We start from the raw sequence: 25,935 nt of genomic DNA on the forward strand, positions 1-25,935 counted from the left end.
ACTCAAGATTTCCCCAAACAGCACATAAAATTTGAGATTTTTTTTTCTTTTTAAAGGAGAGCAGGTACAAAAATAAAAGAAATCCATATACTCTGAAAATATACTGGAAACTGCCACCACAGATGAGGTACCATTTATCCCGACCCCCCACCCCCAAACTGCAAACATCAAAATATATATGTTTTTAAACAAAGGAGGAATATCTGGCTATTTAATCTCAGTTAAAATGACAGCACCCTTTGTTACACTTGATATTTCACACCATTAATTCTCTTTTGAAAAAAACAAGATATCTAACTAACCTTGATTCCTTGCTTATCTCCTCATTCCTTAGTGCAGTAATTGTCCATCTCCATTTAAATAAATATAGCAGCTACAGCATCATAAATGTGTGGCCCTCACAACGCCAGTAACTTGATATCGTAATACAAATAAGTATCGGCACTTTACGTAGATATTTGCAAAACCAAGAATAAAGATTAAAACGTCCAAATACTCTTCACATGAAAACCAGGTAAAATGCTAGCTCGACAAGTAATTTAACTCACTTTCCCAATGAAATTTCTTTTAATTTTTTTTTTTTGGTGAAAGTAGCAAGCAAAAAAGCTTCTCAAATCATAGTCACTGAGTACAGGCAGGATAAGAAGCATACAGCATCTTTGAAAGGAACATTAAAAGACTTTTAAAAAGGAATTTTCATTGAAATGCCAGAAATCCACAAGTCTTTGTAAAATAGTTTTTTTTAAAAAAATTCTGTTTTAAAACAATTTTCTGTAAAAAGCCTAACCTGAACCTTTTATAAACAGAACTGCTAGCTAGAATGCTTCTAAGAGAAAACTGTCAGGTCACAGACGAAGAGAAACATTTGAGAGACTTATTCGGAAACCATCTTGCTCAAATTATTTTGTTACACTGACCTCCCTGCAGCAGGTTTATCTGAAGGCGCTGAAAGGTAAGTGCATTAAGAAGTCAAAGAGCGTGGCTGGGCCAGTCCCGGCTCCATGGGTGCAGCTGGCGAAGGCGTGCGGCTCCCAGGACCCCAGAGACTCTCAGACACATCAGGGTCTGCCGAGTCTCCCTCCATCACCCTCCCACCTCCTCTACAGGGACCCCCAAGCCACTAGCCAACTGCCCACTGTCACGACTATTTCCAGTGCAATTTTAGCTTTGCAAAGTTAGTCTTTTTACATTATCTTCCTTGATATTGGGAGATAAAATATGTATATACACTAACGGTTTAGTAAAGCTCTTTGAGACAGTGTTGTGAACAGCACTACATACATTTCAATACAATATACAAATGCACAAAATACAGTACTTTGTTTTCTGGCAGAAAAAATGGGGGAGATTCACGTCTGTGGAAGCAAAATGGGCTCAGATTTTAGGCTCAAAATACAGTATATTGGCAAACAGCGGATTTCGTGAGAATGACAGGAGATAAGCTACTTATATCAACCCACTGGTTTTCATGTGGAGAGCAGGTGGAGTTCAGAAGGGCTGGGATAACAGCAATGCCCATACAAACGATCTGCAGTATATATACTATGAACCAGTGCAAATAAAAACAGTCAAAAATGCAGTTCACGAGTTTACAAAGTGCAAAACTCCCCAGTCCCCTCATTGAATAAATGCTCGTCTCTGACATCTTAAATATTGTCTTACCTTTAAAGTGGAATGAAAGAGTCCCATTAATTTGTTTCACATTTCAGTGATTTAACATGTTAGAACTATCCCAGCCCTCTTTATTTGCAAAGTGAAATGAAGTTACCAATAACTTAATTTTAAAAGGAAAGTCATTATCAAAGAGGAAAAAAGCCTAAAAACTTTTAATTCCAGACATTTTACTGATGTCAAATAGATTTAACTAAGCATGTAAAAACTTAGATCTTAATAAAAAACCCCTTCCATTTAATTCAAATATCCTCCACATTTCGAAGCCAAAAATACGGCCAATTCCTTTGTTAAATCAAAACACTGCAGTGACAAGTAAAGCTTGCAGAATTCTAGAAGCATTTTTGCTATTTTTTGATTTAAAAAAGGAAAATTCAAGATTCCTTCTGACTATAAAACTTTCCTTTCAAAATTAAGGCTTTTACTTTGTCCTTTTAAAATCATGGAGGTGTCCATTCTTCCACAGTTAGTGGTACAAACACTGCTTTAGTACAGCTCAATGGACACAGTTTTTCTTTAGAACGCTTATTGCACTAAAAGATAGCAAAACAAGTTGTCAGTTTTTAAAAAATAAACATGGTTACATTTCTAAAAAATAAAAGTTGATGTTGACCATATGTTCTGTAATAATTAAATTAAAGCATTATTATTACTCTAATAAATATAAAAGAAACAAAAGGAAGCTAAACTTCAAAAACACATACATATGAAATCACATTAAGGTGTGAGAGGCAGCAAGTAAACTAGCATTTTTCTTTTTTCCAAAAAGACCTTAGCTCTAAAGTTTCAGTTCTGGTGTTTACTATATGTAATCCCATAAAACTTGGGACATCTGATCTCATGTGAAGCTTCAACATATTTGACTTGCCAGATAGAAAATAATTGAAACTTTTGGACTAGGTAAAACAGCAGCTTTAGTAAATTCACCAGGGAGCAAGAAGAGTTTGGATCACTACTGCCTGCACGTAATACCACTAGCTTCTTTGCTTTTTAAAAGGGAACTATTGGAGCTGAAAACTCCAAAGCTGTGAAGAAAGACACAAAGGCAGCAGTTGGCTAAATTATGTTCAAATTATTGGATTAGTGTGCAAAACTTCTTCCCCTTCCTCAATTTTTTCTAGCTAGTGCTGTACATTCAAATGTACTTGGATATGTTCACATTCGAATGCTTGATGGCAATATTGAGAGAAAGATTCCTCAATGCAGTGGGGTAAAAAACTTAAATTAATTTTTTTTTTTTGCACACTTCCCTCCCCAAACAATCATTGTGATTGTTCCTATAAAGGTGGTTTGCTTTTTTTTTTTTTGAAATTACACCATCAATTTTTTAACTTTTTTTTTTTTGCAAAGATAGTTGTGCTGCCGAGCAACTTGAGGTAAAGGCATAAGAGGGTTAAACTACGAGAAACTAAAAAAAAAAAAGATGGCGGTGCTTCTGCGCCAAAAAAGCGGTTGGCTGGTTTCGTATTGCATAATAGTGCTGTGTTCCTCGATGAAGTAAACAATCTTCCTTGTGTCAATTTAAGGGTTAGCCTCTCGCCCCTGCACAGTGTCAACTTCAGCATGATCGGAGGCACACCCCATAAACCAACCCCACTGAAAACATACATTGTATGTGGCTTAATTTTTCAGTTCTTCCTTTCAGTGAGTATGCTCCCATTTTATTGACTTAAGCGAAGTACATCGTGCGTAAGGTGTCTTGGTGAATTTGTACAGCCTTCGCGAGGGCCTGTGGATCTCTCCCATTGCTTTGTCCTGAAACATGGCTTCCTTCAGCACTGCAAGAAAACAAGACGACGACAAGCAAGGCTGTAAATCATATTAATTTGGATCAAAAAGCCACCCTGACATCTCTTCAACATTGAGGAGAGCAACATGGCAATAGTAATACTGAGAAAAATCAGGATACTGAGAAAAATCTACTTGTCTATTCACCAGCAACCTCAAGGCTTTTGACAAATCTCTTTACCTTAGCTGCTCAGCTTGTTCATCTAAAAATAAGCCTGTTACAAATATATTGATGGCTTGATGGTTATAAAATACTTCTGACGTACAAAGCAGGGTTAGGTAAGTGGAAGGCACTTAACATTTGCTCGATTCATGACTACTCTAATTCTAGAGCAAAAAACTAAATGTGTGGCTTGATTCCCTCAGACCATGTCAAAGTAATAAGAGAATACTTTATTAAACTAAACTCAATTCTTTTAATCTAAGTGTTATTCAGTAGAATCCACCAACCCACTCCTGTCTGACACTAAGCAGCAGCTGTCAGGAATGATTATCTTAAGACTACTCCCAGAGGTAACAGAAATTAACTGCAAAATGAGCAGTAATTATCTACAGTCAGATGGTTTTATGCCCGACAATGGAGCAAAGACCAATAGGGACAAAAACTTAAGCACACATTTTCATTTACCTGTCATGTTCTTTGTCCACGAGATGGTATCGTGCTCTGAATGCTACCAGATGAGCATAATACGCTGGTGCAGGTATAGAAACCGATCGTGTACAGCGCACATATGTGTGGCAGAGCTGGTAAGTCAGCAGCTGAAGTTCATCTGCAGTAAAACAGTTATCATCCCACAAAACATGATAGTGTGAGGGACGGCTGGTACCCTAAGAAGAAGGGAACATGAATTCACTTATCTGGCTTTTCCATACAATCAAGTCAGATTTTTAAGTTCAGAAAGGGCCAGACTATCTAGTCTGAACTCCTACATAACAGCAGCCAAAGAAAATTCAGTCTTATGTCAGCCCTAAATGTGTTCAAAGATGAATAGGAGTCTAACATTCACATGATTATGTTACTCTAATTATTCTTGCTTGCAAAAAAACCCACATGCCTTCTAGATAAGCCTCAACAATCAAAACCTGTTCCCAACATGACTAAACCATTATTACACTACCTCTTAACTACCTTCAATTAAAACTGTTTCTCACCAAGACACATTTCCCAGAGAAATAACTGCTGCTTTTAACTCTCTCCAATTCCTTAGCACCCTAATTTAAAGTATGAACACCAGAAACAGCTCAGTATTTCAGAAGTTACCTGTCGAGTTCTACCCCAAAACACACACTTCCTTACTTCTACACAATGTCATCTTTCCTACAGGTTCAAGAGTTGCATTGCTCTTTGGCATTATGCTGAATCAAATTTTTACATGTCACTCCTGTCAAGGTTCCCTCCAGATACATGCGTTCACCATCAGTACTTCAACGTTTCCTTATAGCTCATTAACCAGTACTGAATACTGAGTACAGTTCTTAGGAACTCTTAAAAGTTCTCTATCAAATGATTGACTTGCACTTGCTCTGAAAGACACTCTTTTGGAGTGAACACTCCTCTTCCCTCCAGCCTCCCCCCACAAAAGGTGTGAGGCACTAGAGTTAAAACTTACAGTGTAACTGAATTAGGTCAATAGTTGTATTTTAACCAGGCTAGAAGTCTCTCTTTTTAAAAATATATTTGTATATATATAAAAAGGTAGCAATTTATTGTGGCTTGCTATATTAAAAACAATGAGCTGCAACTACATCTGGCATTTCTGCTTCAACTTATATTGACACTATTTTTTTTCCAAGGGGCCAAAAACTAGCTTGCCCAGACCTAGCATGAAGATATACATCTAAGTGGAGAAAAGCAGCAGAAGTTTTGAACTCCTTAATAAAAAACATGGCAATGATTCAAAACTTGAAAAGAAAACATGCCCACCAAACCTAAACAAAACTTATGACGATGTGGTCAGACTGACATAAAAATTTGAAGAGTTAATTTTTTTCCATTTTTAAACAATATCCTGATACAATTTTTGGCATTAAGTTGACTCTCCACTGTATTGCTGGCAATAACACCACATTGTTGGATTTAATTTCCATAGCCTGTAATTCACTAGTCTGCACTTAGTCAGCAAATAATCAAACATTGCCTTCAGTCCTTCAAACTGTTTACATTTGAAAACTTGATTCAACGTTAATTTCATTGTGGCTATAAACAATAAAAGTAGAAGTTTTATTTTCAGAAATAACAAAGGCACAAAATAAAGTGACCTCTTTAAAATAAACTTAGGAAAGCATCACTTACCATCAATGCAAGTTTTAAAGGTGTAGCAGAGACCACCTCTTAAGCAAATAATACTGTTAGTCCCACAACACTGTGATACCTCATAAAACTGAGCTAAATGACATTTCCCTACTAAATAACTGTGAACTATAACTGTAACTATAACTATAAACTGTAAACACAACTGTCACAAAAGGGAGAAAAATAACATGTTCTAAATTCACATTTACTTACAAAGAAACAATCATACCTGTATTCCAGCATGGCTACAGAGGTAAAAATCAAACTCATATGGATGTGTAATGTCCGTATCCACAGTTGTTCCAGCTGGAATATTGCCACTTCGTCCAACCTAGAGAAAAGGTTTTGTTAAAAAGTGCAGCTAAGAACTGTTTATACATCTCAACTGTAATTAAAAATAGAAGTTTCTATTCAACACATGCAAGGTTTCAGTGAATGAACTGCCTCAGTTACTGTTTGGAATGTGTCAATACAGCAACCTAGGATTTTGACAAGGACGCTGTACGGCTCCACCATCTCAACGCAGAACATTGCACCTACAGCACTTCAGAACTGTCAATCTCAGAAAGACAGAAAAGCTGCACATACATTTGTATTTAGAATAGTCAGCCTGAGGTTGGATCGACTCACTCAGAAGAATAGAAAAGTTCAGGGTTCCATCATGTTTTATTTTCTTCTACTACAATTGCTGTAGACCTGGTCCTAGTTAGTTACATGAATGTTAGCTATAGTTATAGTTCACTGACAAAGACTAATGGACTACTTTTTTTTTTTTTATTAACATAGTCAAGGTCAATGATTTTTCAACTTGGGGCCACATTTTATGCTTATCAACCCAACATCTTCCCTGAATGCAAAGACAATTGACAGAGAAGCCCATGTTAATATTTTCTCCAGCAGCATAAGTGCTTGACATCAAGCTTTTCACATAAGGCTACTATGAGAGAGGGCAGTGATTACCCTTTCTGTTCTGTCAGCACAGAACAATCGTGTATGATGTCGCTTCTGCACCACAATATAGGTTATTCCAGGCTGGTAATCTTTCTCCAAACTGATGCAGGCTTCTCTAATGGCTAGCAGTTCGTAATACAAAACCTACAAGCACAAGAACAGAGTAGTTTGTTTTCCTTCCATTGTATTCTACACACAATACCTAATAAACAGTTTGTAGTTAACACTTAGTGCAACTTTGCCGCACAGTTAGCAATCTTAGGAAGTACTTAGAAATACAGTGTTTCCCAAGTTCTAAGACCTCTCCTTCCCAGACAGTGAAGAAGTTGCCACTTTTCTTACCCAACGTGCTTAAGAAATTCTCTCCTTAAAAGTCTCAATTATTTTGTGGTATCTTGGTGCAAATGTAGGCAACTCAAACAGCACAGCTATTCAAATATTACAAGTGGAGTTATTATGTAGCAACACAGTCCTTCAAGAAACCCACAAATGAACCAACCTGTCGAAACTGTCCTTCAGAGACCCCGTCCCTATAGAATATGATACGTGTGGGCTTGAACCGTGTTGACTTGTAGAACTGGATGAGAAGCTCTCTCACCATGGAGGCTAGATCTTGGATGATTTCCTGCCGGGGTCGCTGAACTCTCACCGTGGCACAGTACCGGCTTGGATGAGCATCCATACTACCTACAACCTTCAGGGGAAGATTACATGAGTAAAGACTTCAAGAGCAAATCTATACTCCCAAAAAATTAAAATAGCAGAAAAGCCAAGAAGAACAATTTTCAAGTAAAAAATGCTTATGTTAGAACAACCACAGTAACATTTTTAACTGTAACTTGTAGTAGGTACAGGTTTGAACTCTTTTTGAAAAGAGTTATAAAACTTGCGCTCCAAGCACCCTGAAATGCATCTGCAGAATTGGGGTCTCCCCCGCTGCTGACAGCACACTAATGCATATTCTGATAATCCAGACACAGCCATTTTTTCTTTGAAGTTTTCTCACCTTTTACACAGAGAAACACTTCAGTTTGCCTTAGTTACTTTAAGTAAGGACACAGTTTCCATAACTGCAGTCAATGCCAAATAAAATACCAAGGGGACAAAATAGGAAGGGACTGACCAAGCATCCAACCACCACCTTGATCTCCTGGACTGTACCAACACAAAAGGTAAGAAGCATCAAAAGCATTCCTGCCGAACCAGGCCTTTTTTATATTTTTTAAAGGGAGAAAAATGTAATTAATGTTATTAACTAACATCAAAGCTGCATTATTTCCTTTAGAATATTTTTGCAGAAATATATTATTTAACATGACTGCCATTTTACCTTGATTTAAAAATTAAAAACTAAGAAAACAGTCTAAAGTATCAAGCAGTGTTTTTCTTTTAAAGACATGATTTTTAATAACACTGGGAACGTGTACAAAGAACTGGCATAAGCCCTGAAATATATTTGACATAGACATAGTCCATGAGTTGCATTTACTATTCTAACATTTACCTAAGATGAAAAAACAATGCTAATTTAATAAAACTTACAGCAGCTATTGAAGGCTTCTTTCCATCTCCAGCAGGAGGGTGAGTGACATCAGCTCCCAAAAAGATCACTGGCTGCTGGAACACAGAAGGTCTTCAAAAAGAAAAAAGTGCTAAGTCACACTTGTAGATGAACAGTTGGCACAAGGTTATTGCTCAATATGGGGTTTTGTTTATATTTCAGCTAAGCTGCACAGAGAAGCCTTCTTATCAGGTACTCTGGCCAAACCTAAACAATGAAATCTTTGTGCTCAAGATGTGAGCTTCAAAACCACCACAGCAGTCATTCCAAAATAAACTGCCATTGAACTGTGGCATGATTCTAGTGGAGAAAAGCCACAGACCTACACATGAACAGTACAGACGGCTTCTTACAGAAACTATCATTCTACAGGATGATTACACTAGCCATGCAACAAATGGCTGGATGCAGTAGTGCACACATTATTCTGGCTTACAGGATTTAAGGAGCAGGATGGTCTCCCAGTGCCTTTAAAATATTCTTCCATACACCACTGGACTCCAAGCTCTCAGGAAAGAATTCTTAAGACTTGCACTCCAAAAGTTTTTCTGGCTTGCTACCTTGCATTATGCATATTTCCGCTCAAGGAACAGGTATGCTCTAGTAAAGGTTAGAGTCAATCCAAATTTCTGCTCTTCAGGACTGAGAGACTTGTGCTTCTCCAGAATGATCCAGAAACGAGCACACATGGGTTGGACTTCTCAAACCTTCTCACTGAAGGCATCAAAGCAATTGGAGCACACATTCAAATAGAGCTTAGAGACCAGCTATGAACAAGTGTGAGCTGAATTACTCAGACTATTACAGTGAGAGAAGATGCCTCCAGTGTTCTTCTACCCTCATTAACATTGGTATGTCCAACAGTTATATTCTGTGATGTGTTGTATGCTCTTAAATTCACAAAAACTTCTGATCATATTAATATTTCAACATCTCTAGATCTGCAGTTTCTCTTCAAATTTTTGATACTGATCAAACATTTGAAAAGAACCTTGGCTTAAGATGTAACTCATGGGCCAACAACTGCTCAGACCCATGCCAGAAGAAATTTAATGCTACCTCAAATATTTGAAGGTACCAGAAGAATATTTCACCTTAAAATTTAGCCATGTTTAAATTCTAGGTGCTAAGTAGCAAACGTAATCACGTCTGTTAAAACAAAACCCAAATCAGTCTCCGTGAAGAGTCTTACCGTTGATGAGGTACAAGGATGTTGTTGATTCCTCCTAGTTTAACATTAATCTTCAGGCACAGATTTGATAGGGTCTGTGGAGATGTTTTAATGACATTCTTGACTTGAACACACTGTGTGGCCATTCCCAACAGTGTATCTCCCACACGCTTCACCTCCGCTGAGAAGCAAATATTAGGATACAACTTGAGTCCATTTGAAATTATGGCTATATTTTGATATTAGCTTAAGTCACAATAATTTAAACGTACATACTCTGCAAAATAACTTCCAACTTATCTGCATACTCAGACCTGCTTCCAATTTGTTTTATCTTCAGATGCAAAACATTGGTTTCTAATGTCTAAAGAATGGTCCTGAAGAATTTTCTAACTTATGCTGGGCAGCAAATTTCTCAGAACAATACTTGACCAAACAGGTAAAAGACAGAGATATTCCCTTACCATACACCGGTGTTTTCCCTGGCAGGATGACAATGATGAGCTGAAGCCCTGAATAGGTGTTCTTGAGGTGTCGAAACATGGGCTCCACACTGTCTGCACCCTGGGCATATTTACAGAAACAGGGCTGGCCTTGGATGGGCATCCCTGCATCTTTGGAGATCTTGCGCAGCTGGTCTGTGAAACCCCTAAAGATGAGAAGCTTTTTTGAATTTTTGCAGTAGCAATAGCACACAACCACCAAAGCAGAAGGGGACAGAAGAACTGTGTTACTCAAATGAAGACAATTCCAAATAGCTTTTAAAGCAGCATTTTAAAAATGTTCATTACGTGGAGGCTGTACAGCTTTGAAACCCCACAGGCCAGAATGGGAAAGAAGAGTTTAGACACCTTTAGTATTTCATTCAAGATGCTAGAAGGAACTATATACAAAGCAGCAATGTCACAGGACCAAAACCCCACGGTGTACCCAGGTACAGTGTTTTGACTGTAGCTTCCAGCAAGGAAGCAAAACAGCTTGGATTCTCTCCCTAACATCTTTGATGATTAAAATCAGGTAAAACACTCATTAGAAGTCCTACATTCATGTTTTCACTAAGATGGCTTCATTAAGAGAAAAGTCCAAAGCCTGAACCATGACATGCCTTACTTCAGTATTTCTTCTCTGCATTGTCTTTGTGTTGCAAAGCAAGCTATAGCCCACATTTTGATCTCAACACCAGTGTGAAACTGCTTCCCTCGCATGTCCCATACTCCGTGGCTTGGGGTTGCCACTGTTCGATTCTGTGGAAACAAAAGTGATAGATACTCAAGTGACTGGGAAAAAAAAAGCCTATGCTATTTTCAGTTTCAGGTTAACAAAAAGAAGTTTACCATTCAAACTCTGATCCCTGTATTGCACAATGCAACTGAACTGACTTAAAATAGTCACTGTGCACAGGAAATCACTCTTCAAAACAGAAACAAAATGCAAAACTCTCACCCGTCCTCCATACTGCAACATTGGAGCTGGGAGCACGCGCCCTGTCACATGGGCCATCTCATCACGGACCTTGAACTGGAACTCTTGAACAAACGGATCTGCATCATAATTTGCACTTCTCACCTAGAAGAAGAGTTTTTCCATGTTACAGGAGTATCTCTTTATAATTCATATAACAAACAAAAGGCTAACAGGAATGCTGCAGAAGTGTTATACAACAATTCCCCTTGTCATTGAAAAAAGCTCAGATTTAACTGCTCAACACTATCAACCTATCCCCAGTGAAAACAATTAATACCATGAAATACATTGGATGAGATTTTTTTTGTTCCCTTAGTTACTCGAGTGCTCATTTGTAGTATGCTCATTCAAAAGCATTTCGTTTACTCACAGGATAGATCAAAAAGCCTTCTCCTTTAGAGACAAGCAAACCCAAGATTAAAAAAAATTAATTCACTTTATTATGGCACATTCATGTCTTCTGTATTTTCCAGAGGAGACTTATTTTAACTGAAAAATTTTGGCTAACTTGTCAGCTCAAAACCCAGACTGTTTCAAATAAGTATAAGAGTATTCAACTAAAAATGTTCAAGTTTTATAATATTTCAAGTTAGAAAAAAACAATGACATTTAGGGTGTCTGGATTCAGCACCAAGAAAAGATACTGGTGTTATCAGGTGAAAACATGTAGTGTCTACTAAAGAAAGCAAACATCTCAAGTACAAGACTGAGGTTTAGGAGACCTAGAATCATTCTTCTACCCTGTTACAGATTCTTTGCATTATTCTGGACAAATCAAGTTGCTCCAGTTTGTTTTCAGTATCTATTAAAATTAAGTAGTGATGCTACTATATCTTCAAACTATTAACAGAAAAAAAAAAAAAAGGGCAATGGTCAAGACCCAAGTCTTTAGAGTCTAGCTCATGATTTTAAAAGTATTTAGCACCACTACAAATATAAGCATCCTATAATAATGAAAAAAAGTATGGTGTTCAAATATCAACAGGAATCAAGGAACAGAAATGCACCTAGAACAAAATCTTACTCTCATGAATTTGGGTACTAAAACCAAGTCCATTTCACAAATTTGTTTAAAAGCCCTGATGTCCCAATACAACATAACACTGAACTATTTGTCCTGAGTATTTCCAATACCTACTTAGAAGCAATTGTAAAGATTATAACACAAGAGCCCATACTGCTGGACTCAAGGTATTGTTGGAAGCTATTTTAAATAAGTCATGTTAAAGAATGTACTTAATCTATTACATTAAAGGGCTAGAAGGAATGAAGAGACTAGGCAGGTCACATAAGAAGATTTTGCATTAATGTTATCTGCGAGTAGCATCACACCAAACTGAAATTAAAGAACTAACCAATCTGCTTATTTCCTCTTGTCTATCTGGAGCAGATCTTGCTGTGGCCTTTATCATAGTCGATGTCTGATTGTCCGTTAGCTTCTTGATACACCGCTGGCCAGCTACAATGTTACATACCTTAAAGGAAAATCAGAAGCGTCAATACACAATAGGAGCACTTAGAAACAGATCCCAACATACCGTACGTACACAGTACTATGCTATCACTACAAAACACACCCTCAATGTGTTTAAGGAACTGCGTACTTCTTTCTCATAGTTCTAAACTTTAAAGCAGTTTTAAAAATGTAGGTAAGTCTTTAGTGAAAGAAAAGAATAACAAACATGTAAATATGTAAAGATGCTTGTACTGCAAAGTGCACTACTTCTTAACATTTTGCAAAATGATATAGTCTACCCATATCAAGCTGATTTATCAGAACGAGTTCATTACTTCTAAAGGCAGGTAGGTGTGTTTCTGTTCTTGTCCCACTTGTAGGCAAGGAAGATGAGGGTATTTCAGCTGGAGGTTGTATTTCTCTCTGAAATACTGTGCTACTGTTCTCTCCACAGTCTGGCCATTTTCTAACTGTAAAGGAAAGCTGAAAAGACATAAATTTTAATAAAATGTAAAGAAATCTTAGTTGGCAAGTATCGACATCCCCCAAACTAATCAAATATTAGGTCCTGATAGACATTCAGTGTTAAGCTATCACAGATTTTATGCTCTGACAAAAAGCATCTTACGTTTGATGACTTGCAGGCCTTCTTGTTACGTTACAAACGCGGTATTTCCTTCTCATCGTTCCACAGTGAGTCACTTCTACCTTTAGACCTGCACAAAAGCACCCAAAACCCCGATGTCATAACTACACAAAAATTTGCACAGGAGACACAAGGTTTCTTATAACAGAACATGTTCTAATCCAACAGCTTTGATGGTCAGCATCAAACAGCACAACATAAGAAATTATTATTCTCTAAACATTTTGCTTTCATTATGATTTAATTTCTGACTAATCAGTTATTATCCTCAAAAACAAATCATAGTGTGTAATATTTAATGTTCTGTCACCTGAATTTCTTGTAGCAGTTTCATTTAACAGGCATGTGACTGATCTCAGACACAGACAGTTGTTTTCACCATATTGTTTTGTTCTCATTCTCAATGCTGCATACCTCTTAAAACTAGCAGTTCCAATGTAATTGAATTTAAAAGGGCAAAGCCAGATTTCTGCCTTATTGTTCATTTTCCCCCCTAGCTTTGTGTCCACATTCAGCCTGTAATTTTCTTTAATTTCACCGACCCAGTTTAACTTCAGATTTTGAGCAGCTGAAGGCCTCGTCTAAAAGCACCCAGCCCACACAAGAGGCTCAGCAGACTTGAGTCTCTATCCACAATAATGACAGCAACAATGGCAGCTTCAAGAGGCTTTCAGTGGCTATTTCTATTAACTGTGCATGCACTGTCTGTACTGTACAGAGAGAGCAGACTCAACATCTGCTGAAGTACTGGGCTTATCACACAAGTGCTGCATAGCATCAACATGCTGTTATGTCTTTCCCCAGCCCCATGGCAGAGAAGGCAGTTGAAAACAGAGCCTTCTCACCCAAAAGATTCAACCTACAGTCTACTAGTACAGTCTTTTGAGAAAGCAGTTGGATGACTTGTCCTGTTGAGGCTTGTGGACCACAGACTGAATACCCCATATCAAATCAGGTCCCTAAGTACCAGATAGCAGATACCATGTTTAGTTTACTAGGGAGACAGACATTCCAAAGAAGTATCAACTGTACTTCACTGATTCCTGACAACACTAATTGCGACACTAACACCAGTATTACTTAGAGGATGGCATAATCAAAAATAAACTACTGCTGCCCTGATACAGCATTAAGAGAAAATACAAAAAAAGAAACCAGGAAGCACTGTGGCCAAGCAGAAAAGGGCTGTGAATACACAGATACCTGGAACCCGTTCACTGCTTTGTCATTAATCTGCTGTGACACTACAGAAGGCACTACCCTCCCACAGAGCTGCTCACAGGCTCCAATTCTTTAATGCAGGATTTGTTTCACTATACATGAGCACATCTTGGCTGGAGTTCCCATATACTACAGTAATAAAAATAAATATTGACAGCAAAGGTAACCTTTCAATATTGTCTGACTATGGCAGCAAAGTGTCTGAGGCATGCCAGATCAAGCAAAGACAGCTTCTCATTCTCCAGTTAGCTGTCTTCCAGAATGAAAACAGACAGGTAGATGTAAAAAGGAGGTGTGTTAAGACTACTACAAAATAATTCCTTTAAGGTTTTTTTTTTTTTTTTACTAATGACTATTCTATGAACACATCAGTTTATAACTATAGCTCAGATTTATTTTTTTGCTGTCCAGTATTTCAATATAATCTAATCTTGCATCAAGTAACACAAGCATTTAAGAGCAGAGCTTTGAAAAACCGAGCTCTTTCAAGGTTCCTCTGTCTGCCAATTACACTGGAATAAAAGGATATGGGAAACACAAAGCAAAGTAGCATATATGGAGTGAAACTACTCAAACCAGCAGCTTATGCAATTCCTTTGGAATGGAATTTGGCCTTCAGCTGCAAGTTAGCAAGTGGTACTTGTTTTTCTACAAGGCAATCAGTTATTAGAAGTCAGTGCAACAGCATACTTTCAAAGAATCAATGATGTTAGCTTTGAAATCAATTTTCATTTTGCCTCAGCATTTAAACAGTGGGAGACTTACAGCACAATACCACTATGGCCTCAATGACCCTTGCTTATAAAAGGTTAGCCATCCAGCAAGGCAACAGCCACTTACCTCTATCCAGGCAATAAAGAAAACAATTTCTCTTTCCCTCTTTAAGCCACTGGGAACATACCTAATTTTTCATCTTTCATTTCTGTAGAGCTGCATTGTTTCATTCAGGACTAGGACTAGAACTAGAAACAGGGCGTACTGCCGTTGGCAGTCCCAGGGCCCTTCTGATACGTGCTAAACAGGAGGTTTCCAGTTCAAACAAGTCCCTTAGAATTAAATCGACTGCATTACCTGGGACAGAACAGATACACTTCTACTCACCCTTTATCTCTTTGGTGAATTTTACCCGATGAGAATCAGTCAGAGGTCTTGGTTGTTCATCGATATTATGAATGTCAAGAACTTCACACATAAACTGAATTACAGGTTGTGCTTTATAGAAGGCAGTGGCAGAAACTAAAAAGAGCAAAATATTAAGTGTGAAAACCCCAAGTCAGAATGTTGTGAAGCAGTATACAAAAGAATGCTTTTTAAAATTCCAGGTAACCCTCAAGCAGATGTTGTGGAGCACACATTTTTAAAAACGGATTAGCAAGCCTTGCAACAACTAAGTATACAAAAGCCAGCATAGAGCCCACAGTCACACATCAGTCTCCAGCACAGTCATCCTGTAACTACTTTGCATTTCAGGGTTTTGAAAGGGTTTTTCCCCAGATAGTATTTATTTCTAGAGAGCTGTAACGTCCCCGAGAGACATTCTCTTTCGACTCTGTATGGAGCTGCAAGCAGAGACAGTATTAATATCTCTCTACTGAAGACCTTTTAACATGAAAAGCTAAGATTATTCAATATGCAATATAATTTTGTCAATGATACAATCTCAAGTACTGAAACAATATTTGGGAGAAACGAGCACTATTTTGACTATACACCAATTATGTTAGTGTCGTGGGGCGTGCAACCCTTGATCTACCAAAACATCTTACCCTCCCTGCATACTAACGACACAATCACATTAAGTGACAATATTCTGTTTTTAAACAGGACAGTTGACTCATTCCATGGAAGGAAGACCATAAACAATCTGTTTGACAAAGCTATAAGCAACTGAAAGAGTATCTTTTAGTAAGAAAGGTGAGGTGGCACTAAATATATCTCAAACACAAACTACTCCATACATTTAAAACTTTAAATGGCAACAACAGAAGAGAAATACTTGACAAGCATTTTATTAGTTTTCCAGATCTCATGTACCAAAACCACCACACATCAGTGCTAATACAATGAAACATTTTTCAGACGTGTGTCACTTTAGCAGGCTGCCAACTTTACTCGACACACTCTGGCCAACACCTCCGGATGTCGATTACTGAATGAACACAAACAGCTTACACCCCCAGCGACTGGCAGGGTGCAGTTTGTTTCCCACAGCAACATAAGCGACACAGAGAAAAACAGATTTTGCAGAGAACTTCGTACGAGTTTGTATTGGCTTTGTGTGGCAAGGTTTTGGTAGCGGGGGGCTACAGGGGTGGCTTCTGTGAGAGGCTGCTGGAAGCTTCCTCTGTGTCTGACAGAGCCGATGCCAGCCGGCTCCAAGACGGACCCGCCGCCGGCCAAGGCTGAGCCCATCAGCAACAGTGGTAGCGCCTCTGTGGTAACATATTTAAGAAGGAAAAAAAGTTGCTGGGACAGACAGAAACAGCAGCCAGAGAGAGGAGTGAGAACATGCGAGAGAAACAATCCTGCAGACACCAAGGTCAGCGATGAAGGAAGGGGAGTAGGTGCTCCAGGCGCCAAAGCAGAGATTCCCCTGCAGCTGGTGGTGAAGACCATGGTGAGGCAGGCTGTCCCCCTGCAGCCCAGGGAGGTCCACGGTGGAGCAGATCTCCACCTGCAGCCCGTGGAGGACCCCAAGATGGAGCAGGCAGATGCCTGAAGGAGGCTGTGACCCCATGGGAACCCCGCGCTGGAGCAGGCTCCTGGCAGGACCTGTGGCCCCGTGGAGAGAGGAGCCCATGCTGGAGCAGGTTTGCTGGCAGGACGTGTGACCCCTGACCCACGCTGGAGCAGTCTGTGCCTGAAGGACTGCAGCCCTTGGAAGGGACCCACGTTGGAGAAGTTTGTATCTCCCATGGGAGGGACCCCGCGCTGGAGCAGGGGAAGTGTGATGAGTCCTGCCCCTGAGGAGGATGAAGTGGCAGAAATAATGTGTGATGAACTGACCGTAAAACCCCATTCCCCATCCCCCTGTGCCACTGCAGGGGGGAAAGGTAGAGAATCCGGGAGTGAAGTGCCCGGGAAGAAGGGAGGGGTGGAGGGAAGGTGTTCTGAGATTTGGTTTTATTTCTCATTACCCTACTCTGGTTGATTGGTAATAAATTGAAATAATTTTCCCCAAGTTAAGTCTCTTTTGCCAGTGACGGTAATTGGCAAGTGATCTCTCCCGCCACAGAGTTAAACAACTAGAACAAAATCAAGCGATAGGATTTGAACATCATCTTTGCAGCCTCAAACCACAATATAAAGTGATTGCCCTGTAAATTGTAGCATAGAAAGTTCTTAAGTTTCTCATTCACAGAAAGGACTGAAAAATTTCTACTGCAAGAGTTACTACTATGCTGCCTAATGACGGTAAGAAAAATTTGCTTCACAGAAAGTAATAGCACAGTACATCATAAATTGGTATAAATTAACTACAATTCAGGTAGGACAAGAGTATTATCTCAGTACCTAGCATATAGATAATAGTACTGGTTATTTCTCAGACAGGTAAGACTTTTACATTCATCTTTCAAACAATAGCTACACCATGGCTGCTGTTTGAAAGGTAATTTTACAAGAACAAACCCATCTGAAGTCACATGAGTATTCTCCACAATTTAGGTAAACCAGAACACATGGACTTGCAAATTTTCAGCGCGAAAGCTCAATATCATCTGCAACATTTTATTATGCTCCAAGACAGACACTAAGCACAACTTAACTTAAGAGTGCTTAACCTAGTGCAAAAAAGACAGACTATTTACCTTGGGTGTATACAGCATTTCAAACAGTGAGAACAGAATGCAAATTAGAGAAAACTTTATGCAGCACCTGCATCTCAAACACTGACGCTTTTCAACAGGGGTTTAACAACTAGAGTCAGAGTGCTTACAGAACCAGGGAGTCTGACACATGCACCAGTTGATCTCAGATGCATTCATCTGGGACTTTATAAAGTGGTGCAAAGCAGATTTGATTTTGCATAAGAAAGCCCATCTCAATTAGCCCTATTCACAAAAGTGCTTGTGATATATTTTACAGAGTTTTCTTGCAAGTATTGAATAACACCTACTGCGGACAGCTGCATGGAAACACATCTTAAGCAATTTGCCTGTATCACTGTGGATGTACCAATAGAGAAATTAAGTAGGAAAACAAGCTATGCTAGACTTGTCCTTCCTATATAGCAGGGTTTTTTTAATATGGCAGGTAAATTTCTGCCCAAACACTGACATGATGACAAATCCAGAAAAAGAGACTATGATTTCTAGGTAGCCTTTGCCACACAGGTCTGGTCTGAACTGGCTGAACAGGAAGCCAACGTATGCATACATACACTTCATTATTACAATCTCACTCTACGATTATCATTACAACTTCTGCAGTAGGTTGACTTCACAGTTAATGTTGCATTTCATAAGGATATTACAAGAGACAACTACTAAATCTTCAAACTGAGCAATGAGACACAAGTATTTTTCAGGTGAAAACCCCTAGTGTATAACGCAATTAAAGTTTGAAAGTTTTCTTATTCTGACAAATTCTAGCAAAACACCCCAAGCTTCTTTAACTCTTTATTATCTACAATATGAATTAAGAAATCAGTGTAGAAGATGGCTTCTGGTTACTAAATCCCCCTGCACAGATGGCACCAAAAGTTATTACCACACAGAAATATGGTACCACAAACTCAGCCAAAATGACCAAAAGGCAAAGTCGTTTTTATTCTTAGAGGCATGTTCATTATTATCTTTATTCTTAACCCTGAATCCCAACTTACCATCAATATTGAGCATCATCTTCCACATGGCAGGCCGAACAGACTGATGGAATCCAAACCAGACCTCCCTACCCCCACCCAAGGGGTGATCATAGCCTTCCGGAGCTGAGAAAAAGGAGCGGCCCACAGGGGTATACCTAGTGAAAAAGTTGACCACACGTTTATGCTATTGCTTTCCAAATATAAAGTACTGCTTTCCAAATAAAAAATTCTATAATAAAGATTACAACACACAGCGTTATTATTTTTGGAATTTTGTGTACCAGGAATCTGTGCCTAGAATCAAGTTTAAATAACACACTCTTCTGTTCCTATTGCAGTGTTTTTAAATTTAGACAACGCATTTACTAGTTTTATCAACACAAAACCACTTTCAGTTTTTACAACAAATTGCGAACTAAGTTAACTTACCCTTTCTGATCTTCCACTTCAAGAAAGTATAATCTCCATCACAGCAGATTCTGTACAACAGCATTGTATACACTGGACTGAACCTCAAATACCATTTTGCATGTTTTACTAGGGAATATTTGAATACAATGTACACTCAGAGAAGTAATACCTATGGTAGAAATAAAGTACTAGAGAAACTAATGTTTCTCTCTCAGACAGAAAACAGCTGCTCATGAACCTCCACACCTCCTCACATTTGTAATGGACAGGCATTAGTATAGTGGTTAACATCTTTCATATTTCCTTAGGATCTGGGGTAGATGAGGAACACTGGCTTCCATAAAACCACATATTAAGAGTCAGCTACACCCAATGAAAAACACCTGTGCAAAGCCATCCTACCATCTAAAGCCAGCAATCAAACTTTAAAAGTAACTTTCATTGATCAAATAAAGCAAAATTAATTTGGCCTTCTCTAATGTTTCAGGGTTCTGAGATAATGAATAACAGACTTTGTTAGGACAGGTATCTAGTCTCAACTGTGTATTTAAAACATGAGAAGCATGCACCATTGATGGGTACATCAATGAATTAAAGACTCATGCTTTTTAGACAGTCACAGCCATCAGGTGCATGATACTTGGCTCAACTTGAGCAGAAAACATGAAAGCAGTGCTACAGCATACTGTAATCTCTCAGTTATTTCAATTAATGCCTATTATGAGTGTCTCCTGTTTCATGATCTTTTCAAACAAATACATCACCTGCTCTGGAGTTTAAATGCCTACAGAAATACACACTTCTACATAATTAGCTTCAATCTCCCCAGTTCAGCTAACCAGCTGTGCTGCGTAAGGGGAATGATCATTTTTTCTTTTCACCTGTGAAGAAACAGGGATGAAGGTCTCCCAGTGGGGATACTTCAGGTAAAGACAGACTGCAGGAAGACAGTGAACCTACTTCATGGAGGGTAGGTGTCGTAGCACCACATCGACAGCATGAACAGGGTTAGTGCTGATAGGTTTGTCTAGTTCCAGAGGCTCAGGCAAGGTTCTTCCTGTCAAAACTTCATGCAGCAAGTGCCAGCTCACCCGAGAAACAAACTTTATTGACACTTTGAAGGGACGATCTTTTCCACCTTCTCCCGGTAATGTCACATCCAAATCCACCTGCATGGGGGGAAAGCAGCTGTTTAATCTCCAGTCTGGTAGTCCCGAGTTTCCACACTTTCCCATAACTGGGCCAGAGACTCAAACTCAGATATTTAGGACACAGCACATTTGATAAAAGTACATTATCAAATGCGCAAAATAAAGAGAACTGGGTCCTCACCAAGCTGAAGAGGATCATGTAACTTTGTCATCTTGAATCAGAAAACTCTTAATTCCAGAGAAACTGTGGTTTGATTTTTTTTATCAGTACTTCATCGTAAGATAACATATTACAGTCTGTAAAACTGAGCATTTAATAGATTTTGCTGTAGAAAGAGGACACTAAATTGTAGGGGAGGTTCTGAATGCAACTAGTACATGCACATTCACATACATTGGAATTTGCAGAAAATACATTAGAAGGACTCTTTCAATACAGATACTTTAAGATACTTTCAGTTTTTCTGAACTCAGCAATATTAGAAGTTGGGCTTGTTTCTTTTTCTGTCCTATGAAGCTGCTACAAGTACCATTTTTTTCTAGTTATCTTACCCCAGTAGTGGCCACAGGAAGCGGATTGGCTGTATAGAGGCTTCTTTTCCCATCATAAACTGGTCTACGGTCCCCAAATATTGTCACTTTAAAATGCTGCACCATTGAGTCCACCACCTCCCTAGAAAAGTTCATATTTACAGTGAAGAAGTTTTCAAAGAAATATCAGACTGGAACTGGCTCCCACACCGCCTGTGTTTTGCTGAAGTAGTTTCAACAAACATATTACTCAAGTGAATTATAGAACACCCACTGCTATTGCAAAAAGATGCTTCACATACTTCAACTAAAATAACAGATAAACACTAAAGAATGAAACCATAATCAACACAAATGCTCAAATACTGGAAATAATTTCAGAAAGTGCTAGAAACAGCTGGGGCCTTTGTATAACCTTTGTTACAGCACAACTCTATCTTATTCGACACAACATTAACTCCCTTATTCTACAGAAATTAAACGCTTTTCTTAAGCATATGCAAAGCAGCATTCTTGCAAAGCAGAAGCTTACTAGTATACTGTTGCCTGACCAGGAAACGTTAGCTTAAAGTACTTCGGAAGACGATAAATACTGACTTCCTCTTCAAGCAAAATTAGTAGCAGTACTTTCACCTCTCAGCTGGGATTGGGGCAAGGAAAGAGAAACTCTCTATTTCACAGTTCTTTATGTTACTAAACACTCAGAATCCAAATTCTTTCACTGGCTAAAAGCACGTCAATACACTTGAGCAATTTCAGAATATCTACTTAGCACTCAGTCATGCTCCTGCACGAGCCCATCTTATCCGAGAACCCCAGTCTGCACTGGTACACTGCTCCCTTCTAACACTACACACAGGGCTACGCGTGCAAAAGAAATTATTTCGGTAAGTGCCAGCTTGTTGTCACATAACCTGTGACAAAAGCAGAGGGATAAAAGCTAGCCATGAAGAGTAGGAGCAGCAGGGAGAGAGCAAGAGGCTCTGTAAAACAAACCTCCCATATTAGAGTTCTCAGCTGTAGCTCTGCTATTCATCTCGCACATACGGCACGCTTCAAAGCAAAGCGTTGTTTACCTTCTGCTTTCCAGTTTACAACACAGCGGAAGCAGTGGTAAAGAACATCGCTATAAAGGAAAGTGAAAAGGAAACAGAAGACACTCTAGATTTTAAATCCTCCCTACAGCTAAAAGCTAATAACGGTGCAGGTGAATTTAAAAAAGCCAAAAACTATTCAAGAACTAAAACCTCTATTTATTCCAAACACAAGCATGCAGACAGGATGCTAGTCACAAACTATTTCAGAATAGCTGAGTCTATGTAAATCCACTGACTTCTTAGAAATAACTGTCACAGCATGCAAAAGAAAGGGAAAAACATATTTCTAAGGAAAATTCTTCAAAGCAGGTATTTCAGTATACTGATTTCAATTTAGACTAATGAAAGCCATTCTTCTCTGCGTAATCCACAGCACACTATCCAGTCATTTATTCAGCAGATACTATATTCTTTTATTTGGCTCATTTATACAAGCTCTTGCAGTTTTAAACTAACACCTGCCACATTTTTACACACGTGAAAGTTGGTAAAGTAGTAGTATTTTTAAATAACCAATTTCATGGTTCCCTACTTTGAAAAAACCAATATGCGTGCAAGATTTACCCTCAGCTTTCAAACTACAGCTTATATTAGGATCCATAATTTACATACTCTATTTGCTGTCAAATTTGAAAACAAATTTAGTCTTTCATTTGAAAATATTTGACTATTAAAGCAACTCATTAGGTTTGCTGCCTGTGTTCAATTAGTCTTCTTAGTTTACCTTGACAAAAACCAGACAACTGCTTCTACCAGTTGGTAACATGCATAGGGAAAAGGAAGACAGTGTCTCTACTGGTAGAATAGAAAGCTGATGAGCTTCTGGACAAAGTGCATCTGATCTACACCTATACTACAACAACTAAATCTATGCATGAGAAAGCTCTTAAAGCACTTAAAATTAACTCCAGTCTCTAAAAAGCACTTCTGGGAAACAACCAACCCTCACAGAACCTAACAAAAGTCAAAAGCAACAGTTAGATACTCAATCTGAGACTCGCAGAAGTTATGAAAAGTTCTATCAGCCACAAACATGCTCTTCAGGAAATCATTATTATTTAGGTAAGCAAAAATATTGATCATTTCACACAGAGTTACTTTACAAACTCAAACCTAATGCTGTTGCCTCTCTCCACATGAACTGAAAACTTCAGAAGACACAGCATTTGTCTAAAGCATAACCAACTAAAACAAGCTGTGACAAACATCAATTTTGGTTTTGGAAGCAAGCTTCAAATTACCCTACAAACAGGACCACGAAAGGGATTTTTTTTTCCCTTTTAAATTTTAAATATAATTGAGTTGCTATTTTAAAACAACTTACTTCAAATGCACTATTTTCAAACATCTGTAGTTTCTCCCACTGTTATGGAAACAACTAACTACACAGAATCAAAAACTGCAATTGCTGGAGCAACCAGAGCTCTTACAGCTTTGTCTCCCTTAGTCTATTTTAATCAAGCATTGCCATACAACAGACAAAAAAAGTGTTTGTGGTCAACAGATTTTAAGTGAAGTGACATTTATCTTCATTACAAGATCACACTCGAAAAGAACCAGACATACAAAACAGTAAGTCAGTTTAGAGCAGTTTATATTTTCCTTGTACCCCTATGAGCATAGCTTCACAAACATTCTTCATTTAACAATATGGTGGTAAATTAACCTTTCCTAACAGTAAGATTATATTAAAAGTTAATTCACACAACTATTATACCCCAATTTTAGCAATTTATTAGTTTCCTTTTAATTAATACTTAACATAGGTATTTATATAGCCTTCATAACTGCAGCATGCAGCTAGCAGGGGGAAAAAAATCACCAGCCAGAATCAGGCCCTAGCAATATGCTATTGTTAAAATGTAAAAAAACAGAGTTGCAGATGTAAGAGGAAAAAACTGCTTTTCAGCTACCCTGAACTTTAACTGATGAAACACATTTCACAAGAAACTAACAAGTAACTCCTCCTAAAAAAATTATTAGATGCAGAGAAGAAATACAGGAAATAGTAAATGTTGTAATCTTTAAAAAGCAAAAATTATTCTAGCTCTAATGTCAGGTTTTCAATTGACTACTCTTGCTGAGGAGGCTCCTCTGGCTCCCAAATTTATGAGGTTTAGGACGAAATAAACAAAGACCATATATAAAGAGCTGTACTAGCAATCTGTTAAGGCTGAAGAATCCTGCACTCAATACAGACAGTTTGTTGGATCACTAAATAAACAGGGACATAGAATATGAAAATATTCTCTCCATTTAACCAGCAACCTAGAAATAAAGTAGCCTAGTAAGGGATTTAACTGACCCTAATACATAGCAGACATGAAAATAAGATGAGATACAATGTGCTATACAAAATGCTGTAACAACAGAAAAAGGACACAGGTAAAGCTCAAACCAAGTCTGACCATTTCAAATATACTAAGCTGATTGCATGAAATACCAATTAACAAGGGGAAAACTAGTTTGTTTGCAGTGCTTTTGTACCACTGCTCCTAATGGAAGCTTTTCAGCTGAAGGCTGTCTCCTCCTGTACCTACTGCCAGTATTGCAACCAAAACAGGTAATTGCTTACAGCTATACCATATTTATGCTACCCTGAAGAATGGGGGTTGCTGCCAAACAGCTCACAAATTACTGTAACCACTAACGGCTGGCCCACTTCATAGCATCTGGCCACAACCAAACTGAAGAGAACCTGGAAAAGGCTCTGTACCTGTCTCACAGATGTTTGTGAGAACTGGCACACAGGACTCCATAGCATAATGCTCAGATTTTAAGCTACATAGAGACTATATTTACTTCAGTAGGTCTCTCTGTTGCTTAAAAATTTCAGTATCAGTATAACTTACAAACAAATTTCACCTTCTTACCTGTTCACCCTCCGAGGACACTTATCTGGTTTGATATCCACCTCATAGAGGTAGACATCAATCTTTGGGATTTCAACTTGGAAGCAGTTGGCCAGCAGTTTAATGGGTTTGCCCATGGTGCCATAGCCAGGACGTCTGGGCACCATGAGTAGGGGCTGTGCCCCGACGGGTCCTGCAAAAGAAAAAAATACCACAGATTAGAAGATAAGCACAACAGACAAGCTGTGTTGCAAAGGTACTTCTTGCTTACATTTCAACAATTTAAAAATACGTAAGGCTCCTTGCATTTGCAGGTACACATACTTGTCTCTCATTGAGACTTACTAACGTACTCCCCTTTTTCAGTCTTAGGCAATTCCCCAGACAGACTCAAGGGTGACCAGGCAGGCACCAGAGCCAGCACACTGGAAGAAGGGAAGATTAGCTGTATCAAACAGTACACATCAAACAGCGTGCTAACCTATTAAGTTCCAAATGAACACTTGCCCATTTTTCCTTCATGAGCCTCCACCCACAGCTAGACTGTTTTACTGATGAGTTTCAGCTTCTGTGATTAGCATGAATAAAATCAGATTTCCGAAACAAACAAAAAGAAAGTGTGCTTTTCTTCATAACACTTTACTATTGCAGAACGCTTGACCGCCATTAAAACACAAAAAAGTTTTACAAGTCTTTTCTGAACACCCTAGTAATAACAAAGTTGCCGCAGAATACAAAAATATGGGAGCAGTTCTGGACTGATGTATGTTGTTTGTGATAAGCTCTTAATTTCATTGCCATTATTAGCTTAGTCTTGGAAGACATATTATTCTTGAACTTCGCTGGCTGAAAATGGATGAATAG

General features: G+C 38.5%; 1 protein-coding gene across 2 annotated transcripts; it reads right to left on the minus strand.

Moving 5' to 3' along the window:
- Window positions 1-1,827: 1,827 nt before the first annotated feature.
- Window positions 1,828-25,262, minus strand: AGO3 (argonaute RISC catalytic component 3). Of its 2 annotated transcripts, XM_010575978.1 has the most exons (18): window positions 25,093-25,262; window positions 21,144-21,264; window positions 20,401-20,609; window positions 19,048-19,184; window positions 15,324-15,458; window positions 12,984-13,071; window positions 12,691-12,838; window positions 12,255-12,374; window positions 10,879-11,001; window positions 10,546-10,679; window positions 9,900-10,084; window positions 9,457-9,616; window positions 8,246-8,336; window positions 7,203-7,397; window positions 6,713-6,847; window positions 5,982-6,083; window positions 4,088-4,287; window positions 1,828-3,449 (listed from the first exon to the last, which is right to left on the minus strand). In XM_010575978.1, the coding sequence occupies exons 1-18, from the start codon at window positions 25,236-25,238 to the stop codon at window positions 3,341-3,343; spliced, it is 2,538 nt and encodes an 845-aa protein (XP_010574280.1). In that variant the 5' UTR covers window positions 25,239-25,262; the 3' UTR covers window positions 1,828-3,340. The 2 variants fall into 2 exon arrangements, with proteins under 2 accessions (XP_010574280.1, XP_010574281.1); XM_010575979.1 differs by lacking the exons at window positions 20,401-20,609; window positions 21,144-21,264; window positions 25,093-25,262 and adding an exon at window positions 20,322-20,355.
- Between the last annotated feature and the right edge of the window lie 673 nt (window positions 25,263-25,935).

This window comes from Haliaeetus leucocephalus, unplaced genomic scaffold, assembly GCF_000737465.1.
Source record: "Haliaeetus leucocephalus isolate CR32 unplaced genomic scaffold, Haliaeetus_leucocephalus-4.0 Scaffold517, whole genome shotgun sequence".
Lineage (NCBI taxonomy): Eukaryota > Metazoa > Chordata > Aves > Accipitriformes > Accipitridae > Haliaeetus > Haliaeetus leucocephalus.